The sequence below is a fragment of the Lutra lutra genome, chromosome 18 (assembly GCF_902655055.1).
Source record: "Lutra lutra chromosome 18, mLutLut1.2, whole genome shotgun sequence".
In the NCBI taxonomy this organism is placed as follows: domain Eukaryota; kingdom Metazoa; phylum Chordata; class Mammalia; order Carnivora; family Mustelidae; genus Lutra; species Lutra lutra.
In genome coordinates, this window is record NC_062295.1 from 17,757,257 (window position 1) to 17,774,875 (window position 17,619).

General features: G+C 49.9%; 1 protein-coding gene and 2 long non-coding RNA genes across 8 annotated transcripts in view; 2 read left to right on the forward strand and 1 right to left on the reverse strand.

Annotated features, from left to right (window-relative positions):
- Positions 1 to 1,966, forward strand: part of LOC125090368 (uncharacterized) — a 52,235-nt gene extending 50,269 nt beyond the window's left edge. For 4 of the 5 annotated variants that reach the window (XR_007124309.1, XR_007124312.1, XR_007124310.1 and 1 more), the window contains 2 exons: positions 505 to 596; positions 1,828 to 1,957. This is a non-coding gene — a long non-coding RNA (uncharacterized LOC125090368). Of the gene's footprint in view, positions 1 to 504; positions 597 to 1,512; positions 1,604 to 1,827 lie in introns of all 5 variants that reach the window. The other variant, XR_007124313.1, reaches the window with a different exon arrangement.
- Positions 1 to 17,619, reverse strand: part of PRKCB (protein kinase C beta) — a 337,502-nt gene that overhangs the window by 13,418 nt on the left and 306,465 nt on the right. Inside the window, exons 17-18 of the mRNA XM_047712980.1 lie at positions 17,345 to 17,452; positions 12,319 to 12,459 (exon numbers count right to left, since the gene is read on the reverse strand). Coding sequence (XP_047568936.1) covers positions 12,319 to 12,459; positions 17,345 to 17,452 — 249 coding nt within the window. The remainder of the gene's footprint in view (positions 1 to 12,318; positions 12,460 to 17,344; positions 17,453 to 17,619) is intronic.
- LOC125090370 (uncharacterized) lies at positions 2,254 to 4,522 on the forward strand. 2 transcript variants are annotated; one of them, XR_007124315.1, is made up of 3 exons: positions 2,257 to 2,496; positions 3,945 to 4,111; positions 4,201 to 4,522. It is a non-coding gene; the product is annotated as an uncharacterized LOC125090370 (long non-coding RNA). The 2 variants fall into 2 exon arrangements; XR_007124314.1 differs by lacking the exon at positions 3,945 to 4,111 and having other exon boundaries at positions 2,254 to 2,496.

The following is a 17,619-nucleotide window of genomic DNA, read 5'->3' on the forward strand; positions in this document are numbered from 1 at the left end:
TGAAAGTACCCAGGAAAATCAACAACCAAGCCCTCTGTTATCTCACCACCTCGGTACCTTTATTATGTAACATTTTGGTGTGTGTCCTGGATGGCAGGGAGAATAGATGGAGGGATGTTTGCTACTCTTTAAACAAAGTATAGAATCATTCCTTTGTTCTGCAGCTGGCTTTTAAGAAACTAGATGAAATATATCCATGTGAACAAAATGTCGTATTTTTCTTATCTGTTCCTCACCATTCATCCTAAACCCACGTTGCTGGCTTCAAAGAAACTCGTCCTCAGATAACGATCACCCCCGTTATTTGCTTATGTTTTTACAACTTTGATTCTCCCAGGTTTGAGAGACAGGCAGGAAAAGGATTATCTCCACCCAGCAGATAATCTAGAAAGTTAAAAACTGGGTCAGGGCCATGGGAGGGTCAAGGAGGGGAGTGGAGATTCAGAGTCGGATCTGCTGGATTCCAAAGATCACAGGTTTTCTAACTACATCTCGTTGCCTTAGGAATCACATCAGATCATGTGGCTTGAACGTCCACACTGACCTGGGTACCTCTCCCAGCACCATCCATCCCCAGCTATACAACCTTTAAGTAGGTGAGCTAAATTCCCTAAACCACTCTTTGTGAGGTCAGATGAACCTGCCCTGTAATGTGCGGTAGGATGACTTGATAAAATCTGCAGATAAAATGGTGCAGTAGTCACTGTTGGGATGCTGACAGAGCCGGCTCTGTCCAGGGAGCTAGTCTGATGGCTGTGGCCGTCCCCTGGCTACAGATGGGTCCTGCGGGCCTTGCCACACCCCAAGCCTTCCTGGGATATCGCCCAGACAGGTACAGACATTTAAAACATAACAGACTGAAATTTTTCCCGCCAAGATTGGTGGGATAAGGGAGGGAGCCTCAAGGTGATGTCAGGCCCTACCTGAGGCTCCCTGTTAGAAGGGAGGGACAGATGTGCACTTGGGGACCAACGGGACGCATTTCTACCCCCCCTACCTCCCTAGCCTCCCTGCCTTGGAAATACGTTTTTTGTTTTAAAGATTTATTTGAGAGAGAGAATGTGTGGGAGGAAGGGCAGAGGGAGAGAGACAATCTCCAGCTGACTCCCTGCTGAGCCCAGAAGCCCACACGGGGTTCGATTCCATGATCCCAGTGGAAATCAAGAGTCCCATGCTCAACTGACTGAGCCACCCCAGCGCCCTCTGTAAAGACATTTTAATGCAGATTCACATAACCACCTCTGAGTTGTTATTCATACCTCACAGGGGCAGGGGACGCTGTTGTGGTTGTTTTTAAGAAACTGCATTTTAAGAAACTGCACTTGTAAATAAAAATGAACCTTCTTCCTTCCCTTTCTGGGTCACGCACACGTCTCGACATCATGGCACTGGGGTTTTCACGGAGTTGGTATTTCTGGACAATCCATGAGCTCAGTGCCATATAAATGAGAAGGAAGAGGGGTGTAAAAGAATGGAGGGGGGACTCTGATTTTATCCTACAGACATATACAGAGGAAACCAGGAAGCTATGAAAGAATGAAGCAGATCTCAATGTACTGATGGAAAACAGTCTGCCAGACGGAAGGCACAGAAATCGAACACGGTGGGCAAGCCTCCTTGTGTGATGTGGGGTATTTCTGTGTTTGCACACGGCCCGTCTAGAGGGTCCCGCCAGAACTAAGCAGCCCTGAGTGGCTCTGGGAAGGAGAACCTAGCTGAGGGCTGAGGGGGAGGGGAGGGGAGGGGAGGGGACTTAACTTTATTGTGTAGTTTTTGACGTTGCTTGCCTGTTTTACCCTTTCAGGTTTTTTTGTTTTGTTTTTAAAGGAGGGAAGATTAGAATACCAAATAATACCACGAGATCAAAAAAGAGAAGACAAGTCTGCAGGAGGAGGTCACCCTGCAGTTACGGACGACGACTCCCAAGAGACAAATGTCAACAAGGAGTGGTGGGGGCAGAGGCCAGATTGCACCAAGCCGAAGAAAGAACCGATTGTAGCAAGTGGGCGCAGGTTTGAGGGAAGGGGTTTTTAAGAGGAGAAAGACTTAGCACGTTTATGTGCCCAGGAGGATAAACCCGGAGTTGGGGTGGACATCTACGGGTCTTGTGTACTGAGCAAGCATTCCCTCTTTTTCTGGGCATCGAGGCTTGACTTTTCTTAGAGGACCTGCCCCTTCTCCTCTCTCTGGATGTCAGACGTGAAAGGGGCCAGGCCTCATTCCAAGGCATGGCGATTGCTTTAGCAATGGGCATGTGGCCCCGTAGTTTCCAATGAGCCTGAATTCCGGGCTGGTGGGAATTTTGGGAAAAAGAAGCTCTTTGGTGGGGGGCAGGAGGGGGCAGAAGATTATGAGATGAACTCTGGAGATGAGATTGAGATGAACTGAGGAACGCTTTCTGAGAATGAAGAATGAAGTCAACAGAGAGGAAAGCTATTGCAGGGGGCATAGGGAGATGGATTCCTTCTGACTTTGAGACCCTGGATGCAGCCACAGGTAACTACCGGAGTTCTCTTGCTGTTGTTTAAAAGTCAGTTTGAGTCGGGCTCTGACAGAGCTGTTTTTTTGTTTTGTTTTGTTTTTTGTTTTAAGATAGAACGTGAGAGCAGGGACAGGCAGCAGAGAGAGAGGGAGACGCAGACTCCCCACTGAGCAGGGAGCCCGATGAGGAACTTGATCCCAGGACCCCGGGATCATGACCCAAGACCAAGACAGACTGTTAACTTACTGAACCACATAGGCGCCCCTAATCACAGGAGTTCTAATTAATATTGAGAGAAGCTGTAGGGCACAGAGTGGACAGAGATGTGCAAAGGCATGGGGAATGGGGGTTTAGTGCAGGAGGGAAGGGAAAATCTTCCACTGGGGAGGACACCTGTTTGCTGATGCACAGAGGGGAGAAGGTCGAGGTCAAGATGACTACGCAGGTGCAGGGAGGGTGCAGGAAGTTGAAGGCTATCCATCATGGGCACCCATGGTCCTCAGTTTCTCCCATAACTTAACAGATAAGATTATCAGCTGAGACCAAGGGGATGGACACTTTAGAAGGGAGATCTTCAGAGAAGAGGTTTGGGGACTTCTTTAGGGGACCAGGCTGAGATTGGAGCCTGTGTCTGGGGAGGCCGAGAAAGGTCAAGTTCTTTGCTGCTGGACAGCAAAGCTGGCATTTGCATTTGGGTCTGTTCAATTCTAAGCCCATATTCTCCGTGTTTGACCCAGTCTCCCTGAATCCATTTGCTCATCTTCTCAAGTTTGACCCTTTGGTAAGTACCTTTCTGGGGCACTGTGATAAGTAGTACAATCTGAGCAGAGTTCATGGCAGAATCCAAGAAGTTGAACTTCATCTATATTCGCTCAATAGAGCCCATCCCCCAGAGAAGTGTTCAGACTCAGGATTGGACCAACTCCAGTTCAAATCCCACATCTGTGCCGCTGCGTCTGGGAGGTGAGAGAGGAAACACTGTAAAACCCAAGGATGTGGGCTTTGGAGGTGAAGGAACACCTTTAAATTAAATTGGCACTCTGGCTTACCAGCTGTGTGACCAAGGGCAAGTTACTTAACCTCTCTGAGCCTATTTCCTTACCTATACAAGGGAGTTAACAGTAGTATCTATTTCACAGAGTTGTTGTGAGGGTGAAATGAGATATACAAAGTAGACAGAGGGTTCTGTTCGCTAGTAAAATCGAATAATTTCATAGAACATGCCTGACCCATTTAATTGCTATTGTTGTACATCGTATTAATAAAGTTCTGCATCCATTTAATGGAGGGTCCATCTTCTTGTCCTGGTTCTGTTATACTCCCTGTGTAAGTCACTGAAGCAAATCTCTGGGCCTCTGCTTGCTCCTTTCTAGAATGATGGTATCTATACCCACTTCTAGACTTCTGTTCTCTTCAGTGGTTACTGCCAGACAAGTCCTAATAGTTTTATGCTCTCCCCGAGCACATGACCTTCTCATCTACCTTTCCCAATTCACCCTGTTGGCTGCTGTGCTGAGGGACAGCTCAAAGTCATGCACTTGGCAAGTGATCTAGGAACTTCACTTGGCCCAGGAGTCTGCCAATTCCGACCATCCGAAGGGAGCCTGGTTTGATGTGCAGTTTAAACGGGTTATCTGTGGGGGGCGGAGGGAAGGAAAGAGAGATAAACAGACAGGCTCTGGGCTCTGTGTCCTAAACAGCTCCTGGCTATTTGTCAGGGTCTGAACATAACCTAATATTTTGATGAGGATCTGTGCAAACTTCACACTCTGGATAGCGGAAAGAACAAACAGAACCGAGTGGGGAGTAGGAGACGTCTACTCCTTAATGAGCCTGCCTGGAGGGGCTCTGATACGATGCAGCCCCATACCCTGCTCCCAGAGGTTACTCAACGGCTGCTGTCTCTGTCAGCCTCGAAATCAAAGCCTTAAGGAACGAGCAAGATTTGCATCTTTTAAAATCCTGCCAGTGAAGTGTAAAAGGTGTGAATATGCTTCTTGTTTGTTGCAATATTTTAAAATAAATTTTAAATCATTTGAATTGTTAAGGATCTCTAGTCTCTTTCTATTATGTAACAGATACCATTAGATGGTGGTATCCGGGCTCCTGCCCAGTACTGCAGTTTCGAACTGGAAAAGGGGCTCCCAAGTGTCTCTAATAATCTTTCCAAGGATCTCAGGCACTGTAGAGTCCATGGTTCAAGGCCCTGCTCCACCACCTGCTAGCTGCTGGACCTGGGGCAAATGTCCCCACCTTTCCAGGCTCCCTGCCCCCTCACCCGTAATACGGGGACAGTGACACCTACCTCATACAGTGGTTTTGAGAATTAAACGAGGTACTGCCTGGCACCAACAAGAACTCAATATTTTCTCTAATATATCTGATGTGCAAGGGCTTCAGAAGAATGATGTCAAATCCCAATTTTCAAAAGGGTATTGTTCTCCTGAGCGCTTGGTACGTCCTAGGGGAGCCAAGTTCTGTTCTTAAATAGATCATATCAAGTAAAAAGTTCGCCCCCTTTCCTAAGCTTTGCATTTGGAGTTTTAATCGCAAACATACAAAGGTTATGCTTTGTGGCTTCGATTCAGAAATGTCAGCACATCAAACCCACACTCAGACACACACTCGGAGATGCTTACTCATACGGCGGAAAGGGCAATTAGGTCTGGAGAAGAATGTCACATGAACAGAAGTGCAGCTCATTAAAGCAGTACTTGAAGCTTCTGACCTCGGCTAGGTAAACAAGGTTTTTGGATGACAGAATTACCGAGAAACCCAGGCCTGTGAGCAAGACTTAGTTCCCAAAGCAGTTTGGCTTCTAGACCTCCCAGAGGATGCAGGCCTCGATGTGTGACCAGATCACCTATGCGGTGTTTTGGAAAATGCTAATACATGAGAGTGGTAGGGGTAGTGGTGTAGGATGGGGCCTTTCTCAGCCTGCGAGATCCCTGAGCTTTGTGGATGTGCTGGTGCCTCAAACCGTATGGGGCTTTATGTCAAGTGATGGGGCGCACAGGCAACCAGAGAAAGTGATGGGCATCAGACTCAATCATACGGGAGGGGTTGGAGTCAGTAAGGCCCAACCTCGGGGCTGGAACAGAAGGAGGCAGAGAGCCTGGCTGATCATGTCTGGCTGTTGCTGGATGGCCGCCCGGGATGAATGGCTGAAGGGAAAAGGGGCTCTTCTTGGGGTCTGCCTCCCAACGAGCTGTACTCCTCCAGCCCGGGCCAGAGGGAACGGTCCATCAGATCGCTCCTACTATAGGACAGAAAGAGCCACGTTCCCTGGCGGGCAGTCGCTGTGCCTACAACCTTCAGTAATTAAGACTCCGTGGACAGTAAGGGAGCAGGGCATTCTTGTGACCTGGTTACTTTTCTCTTCACTCCTCAATTTGCTGCATCTCTGCTGACAGCTGGGGAAGCCCATCCAAGGACTGCCCTCTGGGGGGCAGCTGGAGCCTGGAGCCCCAGGCTTGTGCCTCTACCTAGTTTTCACAGCAAGCTTTGCAGTGGGCATTAGGGACGCTGCCAGATTTCACTAAGGCAGAATTCTTAATAGGCTGGGAAAGCCACCCAAATTGCAATCACGGCTTTTGAGTTAAACATACTACACCCGCATACCTTCTACTGTGCACCACACACCACAACTCTGCAAGCAAACACACTCACCCTTGCTGTAGCCTCCGTGCCCCCTCTGTTACAACACAGCCAAATTCCAAGCTGCTGGCCCAGACCAAGGGGATATCCCGGCTGTCACCCTCAGCACAAGGAACTTCCCTATAATTCACACTGCTCTATAATTCACACGGACATGGGAGGGAACAACCCACTGTACAGCCACGCCCTGCTCTGTGCCCTGTAAGCCGGCCCTTGGAACTCCAGAAGCTTCCAGGACAACATATTTCTTTCATTCATCCTGCCTTTCGCCACCACCAGCAACTTGTTCCCACATTACACTAGAGGAGCAGCTAGGCAGGCAGTCTGAAGGGATTCTCCCTCAACCATTCCTTCATGCCCCCTGGGGTAATTACTGAGCATCCTGCCAGGAACCGGGGAGGGTGAGGGAGGCCAAGACGAACACAGCATGGAGGCCCTCAGCAGCTCCGTCCCGTCCAAGTGCCAGCTGCCTCCCACCTGGATTGCTGCAGGAGCCTCAGACCAGTCTCCTGATCTCGTCCTTGCACATACAATAGTCAGAGTGATGCTTTTAAAACCCGAAGTCGGATCATGTCATTTCTCTGCTCAGGGCCCTCCAAAGGCTGCCCAGCTTAGCACGGAGTAAAAGCCGAAGACCCTCCTGTGGCCTAACTGATGTCACCACCTTTTCCCCCTCTCCCTCACTCACTAGGCTCAGCACTTGGATTCTATGCTCTTCCTCGACCAATGCCAGGCAAGGTCCTGCCTCAGGGCCTTTGCACGTGCAACTACGGCTCGTACCATTCTCCACCCCCAAGATATTCACACAGCTCCCTCCCTCCCTCACCTTCCTCCCATCTCTGCTGAAATGTCAGTGAGGCTTTCCAATCACCCTGTTTAAAATCAAACTCTCCCCAGCCCAGCTCTCCCCATCCCCAACTCTGCTTTGGTTTCCTCCACAATGCTTGTCTACTTCTAACATATTTGCTGATTTCTGTGTTTTTTACTTGCCCACTCCCTCTAAAATATAAGTTCCATGAGAGCAGGAAATTATTTTTACTTCTGTGTCTTCAGCACCTGGGAGGGTCCCTAATGTCAACAAACACTGGCTACTGAGATGACCTGGAGCTCCGGATAACATCCCAAAGGGACAGAACCAGAACACATTGCCTTTCCACCCACCACTCCAGCATGCGCCCAGCCCCAGCCAGAGCCCGCTAGGATACCAAACAGCACCTTCCACCCACTGCACACTGACCCACAGCAGCCTGCCACGTGACCTGCTCCACATTCACCAGCACGCTCCGTACTGAGGCTCATGTAGCCCACCAGTATGGCCTTCACCTTCCTGCATGGTACAACAACCATGACAGGGACTGCCATTCCTCGTGGGACCCTAGCCACGCCGAGTGTCGTCCCTGGCCCAGCAGCATCCCAGCACTTGGGAAAACGAATGCAGGAGACAAACACACCCTGCTCCGAGGCACAGCCCTAAAGAACCCCGTACGTTTCTCTGCACAGAGCCTCAGCCCCATATGTTTCAGCCGTTCATGGTTTCATTCATTTATTCAGGAAAATTCATTAAGTACCTGCTAGGTGCGAAGCCTTCTGCTAAGCACTGGGAGTCTACACTGACAAAGATAGTCACAACCTTTCAATCTAGTCGAGAAGACAGACATCGCACCGAACAAGCAATTACAATAGAGTGTGATGAATTTGTGGATGGGACACTACTGGGGGATCCATCCCCAGGAATCAGGAAGAGCCTCGGCGAGGGGGAAGGAGCAAGGCCCCGCGAGGGATGGGGGCTGGAGGCGGGCGTAGCCTGGGGAAGGGCATGGACGTCGCAGGTGCTCCACTGTGCACGGACAGAGCCGGGGAGGGACGAGGACGCCCTGCGTGTCTGAGTGACTGGAAGAAATTCAGAACTGCTTGCTCTTGGAGGGCAGGAGCCGAAGCCAGGGAGGGGACAGATGCTGGACCCTGGAAGACCCCAAAAGCCATCCATGCTCTGGAAGAGTCAGCATTATTCTGGGGGCAGCTGAGAGCCAGCAGGGAAGCTTTGAGCAAGAGGGACGCCATCAGATGCACATGTAGCCAAGTTACTCAGGTAAATTACAACACGCCAATGCTGGTGGGTCTCCGCGGTTCGGAAGAGTGTCCTGCAATCGGCTCCTCGTCATAATAAAAGTCAGCACCGAGAACAGCCTTGAAGCTCATGGTCTGAACCTCCAGTAACAGCACCCTTCACTGATGTTTGAATCGAACCCTCTGTTCTTGCCCATGATTTTTCGCCTGCTGCACTCCAGTTAATAGCATGGGTGAATCAGGAACACCGACAGATGCACGCAGGCCTTGTAATCACCCGCAAGGCCCATGGCACTCTGCACACCCTTGCCTTGGGCCCTCCGGGATATGTGTGGAAGGGGAAATGGGAGATCCCTGAGAGGGGGCGAGGACTCTGAGGTTGGCGTCCACAGCTACAAAGGCATATGTGCAGGTTGACTTGAAAGAGGGGGAGGTATATCCATGATTATTCTTTCCTTTTATCTTTTAAGATTTTATTTATTTGAGAGAGAGAGAGAGAGCGCACGCGCGCAGCAGCAGAGATAGCAAGAGAGAGCACAAGTCGGGAGGAGAGGGAGAAGCAGGCTTCCCGCTGAGCAGGGAGCCCCATGTGGGGCTCGATCCCAGGACCCTGGGATCATGACCTGAGCCAAAGACAGACGCTTAACCCACTAAGCCACTTGGGCACCCCCATAATTATTATTTCTAGCTCAGTCTCAGGGAGCAAGGGCCGTGCCTGCTTTCCCTCATTGCTGGTGGTGGAACGTCTTGAAGAATACAGCCCAGTCCAATCACTGTACTTTGAAAGTCAAAGTTAAACCCACGAGAGGGAATTCAAGACATCGGCTGATTGAAAATCCTATCAAATGCAGAACAGTCGAGGATCTTCTTGATCCTTCCTAATTATTGTGGTATTTTTATAGTATCTAGGATAAGAATAGCTACTTTTTTCTGAGTATCTTCTATGAGCCAGGCACTGGTTAGATCTTTTATACTCATTATCGCTGAGCTGGAAGTTCCAAAATATTTACCCAGTTGGAACGGACTCAGGGGTAAATAACCAGTACTAACAGGAACCAGTTAAATGTCAATCTGACTTTGAGCAATCACTACCCAAAGACTATACACCGAGTCCATGGGCCACATATGACTTGTGGATGTGTTTAATCAGGCCTGAACGGTGTTTAATTTTTAAAGATGTGTTGCTGACACACCAAAAGATAGAGATCACATACAAAAGTCCTGATGAGGATGGGGGTATGAGGAGCCTGGTCCTACAGGACTGACCAGGCCAGCCCAGTGCTTGGCTTGCAGAAGATGCTTGGAGAAAGGCAGCTGTTCTTATGGATGATGTAAAACAATATGACAATAATTAGTAACGGTCAGTAGGGTCTGCAACCATGCCGCTGGAGATAAGCACCCGGCTCTTGGTCTGCCCCTGTCCCCAGCCACCCCCCTCTCCTCTTTACATGATCTGCCTGGCTTCTAAGGCACCTGAGCCTGTGACCTGTTCCCAGAATAGTCCTCCCTATCACCCAGACTAGATGAGAACCAATGTCTTCCTCTTTAAGAGATTTTCCCCCACTGGGGCGCCTGGGTGGCTGAGTCGGTTAGTCGGTTAGGCGTCTGCCTTCAGCTCAGGTCATGATCCTGGGGTCCTCGGATTGAGCCCTGCATTGGGCTCCACGTTCAGCATGGAATCTGCTTCTCCCTCTTCCTCTGTGCAACCCCCTCCTATCCAATCTCTCTCTCAAATAAATAAATAAAACCTTAAAAAAAAAAAAAAAGAGGGATTTCCCTCCTTGCCATGTTCCCCTGGCCACAGCAGAGAATATCAGCCTGGGGCACCTCAGATTCCCCTGGAGTGCCCCACCCCCAAGGCTACTGAGCCAGGGTTTCTCAGGGCCTGAGCATTTTAGCCCTTAAATTCCCAGGGGATACTGCTGGTCTGGGGAGCCACCCTTTGAAAACCACCAGTCTACAACTAAAGAATGAACTGTCCCTGTCATGGCAATGGGTTCAACGCACGTGAAGACAGGGTATTTGCAACCCTCCTCTGGCCAAGTGAGGAGGGCGGGGGGAGGTACCCATTCTGAGACCTCATGAACAGCCCCACAAAACCCAAGTCAGTTTTGTGTCCCGTCTCTGAGCTCCCAGTTTCCTGAACAGACAACCTGTTCTTGTCTCCCAGGCTGCCATTTTGATCTTTTCCCAAATGGTTCATTAGAAGTGATGACACTGCCTGGCACAGTCCCTCTCTGGCCCCAAGTGCACACATGAACACACCATCTTATGGAAGAGCATCAGTAGGCCTCAACACTGTTCAACCCCTCAAACACCCCACACCCAAGACATCGATCAACATGTGACCCCACTAACGAAAATAATAATCAACAGTCCCACTCAGTGTGCCAGCTACGGCAGCTACGGCAGTGAGGGCATCATGCATCATGATGGTCCTCTGATGTAGGGACTGTTAATGTCGCCACATCACAGAGGATGAAACAGGGGAGCAGAGAGGCGACCGGACTCCTCCAAGTTCACCAGCTCCAGAATGATCAAGAGATTGTCAGTGGGGCCCACTGTATTCATTTGAGGGCCAGACACTATTAAAAATATTGTGCTGATGGGCTGGAAGACACTAGGCATCTGGAGGTGACGTCACCTGGGACATGCCTGCAGGTGGAAGGTGTGTGTGGGGGGGGGGGGCGGGGGGGTGTTTGGCCTGGAGAGCACAGGATTCAGGAGTGTAAGACCAGCATCTGCAAAGGTCCGGAGGACGTGCTGCAGAGAAAGGCTCAGGGGGATAGTGGTTCTGGGAAAGCTGAGTTGACACCAGCTTGTACGCCTGCAACAGCTGGAAGGGCTGGGTGCAACTGGCTGTCTCCAGGTTTCTTGACCCCAGGGAGTGCCCAGAGAGACGCAGGACACATTGGGGTGCTGGGAAGGCAGAAGCTAATGGTGCGGGGTGGAGGGGAAGGTGCGACACCAGGCAGATGTAAGAATCAACAGGTGGGGGTGGGGGGGCTTTCTCCATCCTGCGTGCCCTTTGCTCCCTGGGCACTGTGATCCCCCTCGAACAGAGTGGGACTGTGTGAGGTCTGGATCCCCGCTTTATCACACCGGGGCTGAATGACCCCGGACAGAGCGCTTAACCTCTCTGACCCTCCCTCCCCTCTCCCCTCTGCCAAAGCTTGTTGTGAGGATCTCATCAGAAGCCACACACGGCGCGCTTCACGTGGTGCCTGGCGCAGAATAAGGGACCAAGAATTCCTAATAGCAAAATCACTACCCTTGTCATCACGGAGCTCACGAGGTCGGATTTCGAGGACGACATTTACGTTCACAGTTCAGCCTCCAGAGGACGCTTCACAGCTCATCATGAAGTCACGGGGTCTCCCTTCTTAATCTAACCAAGAAACAGCCTGTCTGGGGAATTGCAGCTCGGTAAAATTCAGTGTGAACTCCTCCTCCCCGGGGGCTGACAAGGACTCCCGCTGAGTCTTTGGGGAAGGGAAACCCTCCTGGGTGCACACGACTGGGAAGGAGGCTTTTCCTCTTGTCCTCAAAGCCGGGTCAGCACTCAGAGCCTCCAAGAGGTCTAGGAGCACGCCAGCTTTTGCTTCCTTCTGTTTTGCCTCGGGTGGGAGCTGGCCGGTGGGGCCGTCTGATTTACTGACTCAGACGCGGTGTACGTTTCAGGATTACATTTAAATCCCGCAGAGGTAAACAACATGACCTTTTCAATGTCAGGATGAGGAGAAAGCGACACAGTCGAACCAAGGAAAGAACAAGGGCAAAATGAGACTCCGCGTCCCTGTCCAAAACTGGATCTGAACTCCGTTTACCAAAGGACCCTCTCCAAAAAAAAAAAAAAAACCATCAGCGAACACAATTAACCATAACTGAACCGATTACACAGAAGCCTGGGGGCGACCGTCCTTCCCGCTTTCTTAGAGGCTGGGCTGCGTGGATGGAGAGCTCCGGTTTTGTACCCGGTGACCGTGTGCCTCAACTTACAGACATACTCGGGTAGAAGCATCAATGTCTCAGAGCACCGCGGGCGCATACGACGGGAGGACAGAGCGTGTCATGCGTGTGCATCCAAGAGTCCGAGAGGACAGTTTACTTACGGCTTTTGGCTTGTACGGGGGCTGGATCTCTTTGCGCTCCAGTTTCTCCCAATCAATATACCGGAAAAACGCGTGCTCCTTGATGTCGCGTTCACCTTCGGGTCCGCACCCCAGGCGTTTGCCCGGGTGTTTGGTCATCAGCTTCAAGAGAAGAGAAAGGCTGAATTTAATGAACTTCGGGGGAGGATGCATAAGCCACCCAGAGGGGATGACTCCCGGGAATTAGGGAGGAAAGCACCATGAGAGTCTCCATTTTTATTGCTCGATTTCCATCCCAGACAATAATTTCCCAGGAAGGTCTTTGGTTTTGGGGGTTTTAATCTGTTTTATCATTTTATCTGCCTGTCAAATAAATAAAATCTTTTTTAAGATTTTGACAGAGATCACAAGTAGGCAGAGAGGCAGGCAGAGAGAGAGAGAAGGGGAAGCAGGCTCCCCGTTGAGCAGAGAGCCCGATGCGGGGCTCTATCCCAGGACCCTGAGTTCATGACCTGAGCCAAAGGCAGAGGCTTTAACCCACTGAGCCACCCAGGCGCCCCATCAGTGACGTCTTTGTAATCGGAGGACCCAACAACACTGCTGCTTGTCCCAAAACAAGATCACTTATGGTTAATAGAACCTGAGCCTCAATGTGGTCCTGAACTTTAAGTGAGAAATGTCACCAGATGCATTCTTGTTGAAGAATGAGTTTTACGCAATTACTGGGGCATTTAATGAGAACAGTTTCAATATCTTCAAATTCCCCCACCTCCCACACCAAGGAAGCTGGAGTGTGACCAAGGCAAAGGCCACATTCATTCTGATAATATTTGCATTTCTCAGTAAAGCACTTGTGAAAAGGACAAAACAGAAGAAAAAAAAATATTAGTCGAATGGGCCCAAGTTTCAAATAATTACTTTCTGAAAGCTCATTAAATAGTCAAAACCTAGCCCAGCTCATTTTGCTTGTATCACACATTACACAAAACTCCGCTGAGGTTTCTTTGGTGTTCCATTTAAATTACTTAATTATCAAAACCCTCCATCTTTGGGTCTCTGAGCGGGTGCTAAATAACAAGACGGATAGAGGCTCCAAGATGAAACCAGACAGACCTCCTCTCGTCAATGAATCCAAAGCAGCATGAAAATCTCTCTGATCTCGAGACTCGAGCAAATGCACCAAGAGCAAAGACAGAGGGGTTGTGATTAAAAAAACTAACAAACAAGCAAACAAAAAACAAAACCCAAAACCAACAAGAAGGCCTCAAAGAGGAAAAACTAACAACTGGACCATACGAGACCAAGAAGCTTCCCAGAGCTGACCAGACACCATGATGCCAGAGACCTTAGACTGTGCCCAGGATCTGTGGATCACGGCAAGGAGATGAACACTGTAAGGATTCCTGCTTCCAGGTAACTTGTCATCAGAAACTATCCCCCTATATTCACACAAACATGCATATTCTCCATATACGCTTTACATGCCAGGGGGAAGATCACCAGGCACTTATATTCCGAGGTGTTATGTGATCTGCACGCACGATCTTACCTAATTTTCACAATAACCCAACGAGGTGGGCATATTATTTTTCCAATTCCAATGACAAAGCAATTGACACTCAGAGATATGAAACAGCTAGCAAGGACATGGAGAGAGAGGGAGTGGCAGAGGTGGGACTCGATCTCATGTCTGCCCACTCCCGAACATGGGTTTTTAACAAGAGAGCCCTTCCAGGGTGGGCTTCCCAGGGATATCTGTGGCTTGGCTCGGCCAGGAAGGGTTTATAGAGGGCAAGCACATTGGACCAAGCCCTGACATTTATGTAGGATTAGGATAGGAGGAAAAAAAGGGCTACAAGTGTCTGGTTAGCACTACCACTAACATTAGGGCATCACTGAATGCCCTCTGTGTACGGAGTACTTCCTATGTGCCTAGACTCTGCACTCGAGGCTTCCTAGGCATTACTCTTCCATCTTTATTTTCATTTTACAACTATTATCCTCATTTCCCAGATAAGAAACTGGGTCCAGAGAAGAAGTCATTTGCCCAGAGGCACACAGCTAAGTAGCAGACTGAGCTTTGAAGCAGATCTGCCTGACCCAGAGTTCTTGTTGTTCTGTGCCGTGCGGTCTGCTTGTTTTCATGCTAACGTGCGGCCAACTGGGGCTTCTGTCTGCTTTAAGTTTGTTTAAAGTGGGAGTGGCAATCTGAGCAAAGTCATATTAATTTTTTTTTTCTGGTAGCAAATACGTTCTTTAATGGGATGGATATATAAAGGACCTTTCAATCAGAATGGAACGGGTTTCAAAAGCCCAGCTCCATTTCCCTGCAAGGACGAGGATGCCAAGTGAAGAAAAGCCACTGCAAAGTCACCCAGCACTCCTAACGCGAGTCTCTGCCCAGTTGCCGCGCGCTCTGCTCAGAGCTGATACGCCCGAAGCCATGCAGACAGCTGGATTTAATCACTGTTCCATCTCTGATCACCTCCCAGACGCATTCCCTGGGGCCCGCTGCTCGGGAGGAAGCATTTGCCGTTGGCTCGAGTAACCCTTCTTCTTTGGAGCCTCAGCCTTGAGGAAAGAGCCCACACTGGACTCAGTCCGCTCAACTCAGAAAAGTCCTCGAACCCATGGGTAAGAAAGTCACACCAGTTAATCCTGAAGGTTATGGGTCCTAAATTAATAGAAATCTGTTCTACCAGGGAAACCGCTAATTGGAGCTGAAGCTGAATGCAACTGACCTGGAAAATCCTCTCTCCTCCATGACCCACTTAGATCCCCCAGCTGTCTGGGCAGGACAGAGTGGGGAGGGGGAAGGTCTTGAGCACATATTAATTAAGCACCTACTATGTGCCGATACCACACAAGGAGCTTTCTGTTACCTGATTTAGTGCTCTCAAAAACCTCTGTTCTATGAGTAGTAGTATTCCATTCTTAAAGATAAAGAAACAGAAGCCCAGAGGTACAAAGTAGGACCACACACCAAGGAAGTACAAGTGTCAAGATGTGCAGAGGGTCTAGATCTCCCAAAATCCCCACTTAAAAAATTCCTATTGTAGGGAGCGCCTGGGTGGCTCCAGTGGGTTAAAGCCTCTGCCTTCGGCTCAGGTCATGATCCCAGGGTCCTGGGATCAAGCCCCACGTCGGGCTCTCTGCTCAGCGGGGAGCCTGCTTCCCCCTCCCTCTCTGCCTGCCTCTCTGCCTACTTGTGATCTCTCTCTCTCTCTCTCTGTGTCAAATAAATAAAAATCTTTAAAAAATAAAAAATTCCTATTGCTGTGTATGCATATTTAAATGCCAAGAGAGGCCTGGCAGGTAACATAGTGGTACACAGTATTAGTAATAACAATCACAATGGCCCAAGCTCTGTTGTAAGAACCAGGCTCTGTTGTAAGGGGTTCACTTGCATTGACCCATTCAATCCGTACTATCATTAGCCTCGGTCCACAGACAAAGTTGAGGGACTTACCCACAACTATAGGGCTAATAATGCCGGAACCAGGATTTGAACCCAGATGGAACCGGGCCAGATGGAGAGTTCTGCAAATTGGAGAGGACATGCCCTATCTAAAGGGTACATGGGTTTCCCACCCAGCTGGCTGATGCTTTCTTTATAGGAATGACAAACCAGCATGGTGAGATCAGATTTTTCAAGAGAAACTGGAAAGTTAATGTTTATGGGAAATGCCCTGCTCTTGAAATGCTGGCCATTATTAAACAAACTAAAAGCTCAGTGTATGACCTCCACCCACTCTTCCTCCCCCACGAGACTATGTCTAGGGGGGTTCTGCACTGACCTTACACTGAGCTAGTGATTCACCAGGAGTGAGGATCCAGGTGGTGTTGATAAGGTGCTCTAGATGGAGATGTTGGCCCAGCTTTTACAAACTGCTTGAATATTCCAGCTTTTCTGCACCTAGCCTAGCTCACGGGGCATCTGACTCGGGCCAGGAAGAGTAGGGCTGGATTGGGCAGTGGGAAATCTACAAATACCCCGAGGATCTAGGACCAGCAGCCCTGGTTTCTTCAGACGCACAGGTGGGAACCCACTGGGAAGGCATGGCCATGCCCTAACCTTGAGAATGCACCTGTGCCCCCCAGCTGGTGGGAGACTGAATACTTCATAAAGGCAGCCTCAGAGGGCCATATTCTCTGGGGCTCTCCCAGCATTGCCTGTTCACCTGTTTCAGAGCTGAAATGCTACCACATCTGGATAACCGGTTTAAAGGGAGTGGTTTTTAAGCTACCCAGGGACTTCTGCAAAATACTGATGTCCAGACCATCTCCAGGGTGAGCCTGAGGTTTTGTACGATCTGAAGAAATACTTCAGGTCATTGTGATGGCACGAAAGGTGAGGACAGCTGATCTCCAGGGACTCAGCCAGGTCACTATGAGCACTTCGTGGCCCAGGGCCAGGTGCATAACAAAGCAATCCTCACTGGCAAACACAGGCCCTGTCTTGTCTTCAACCACTGCCATGTACAAAATGCATGTGATTTTCAGCCATTTGTGGGGTGGTGGGGGGAGATGAGGGGTTCTGAAGGCACTACATTTGGGTCAGCTTATCAAGAGAATCCCTCAAACTCAGTCTTTCGTGATATTCTCATAAGACAGACGTTACACGCTGTTCATATTAGCCACGCACATAAGCCGCAGAGAAGGGCAAGGTTGTCAGATAGGCACTGCCGGCCTCTCGTATCCTTTCCCATGGGTTCCAGCTCTTTGGCAAGGTCTCTGCGTTTCCTATCTCATTCATCCAATATGCATTCCCCTGTGTGGGCTAGCGCCTGGAGCCCAGCCAGCAGCCAGATACAGCTGTCGGCAGACCTCTCCAGTGCTTGTGTGCAGACTGGAAAAAAGCTCCTTTTGCTCCAGGAGGTACCAGGTGCACGCCAGGCTCACAGGCAGGCAAGTGGGGGGAGGGGCAGAGTTCACGCTCCATCTCCCCACCCCCACCCTCCCCCAGGTGAGGTGTCCTTTTGCAGGGCACAGCCTGCCTTCTCCGCATGCGGTGGTCCTGGCCGCAAGCTTACAGGGGCTCACTCACCCCTTTGCAGATGGCCACAGCTTCCTTGGACATGGACTTGGGGTAAGCCACGTTGTGTTCCATGATGGACTGGAAGAGCTCATCCTCATCCTCTCCTTCAAAGGGTGCCTGTGGGACAGAGGACAGTGTGGGAGGACAAGGATCCTGCCTAAAACCCTCCCCATTTGCCCCGAACCACCGGGCCCTTTTCCCTGGGAAAAGATTCTCCTTTCACTCAGAAGCTTCCAGGGAAAAGATTAGGAAAAACGTTCTAAAAGACTTGGGTAACCCCAAGG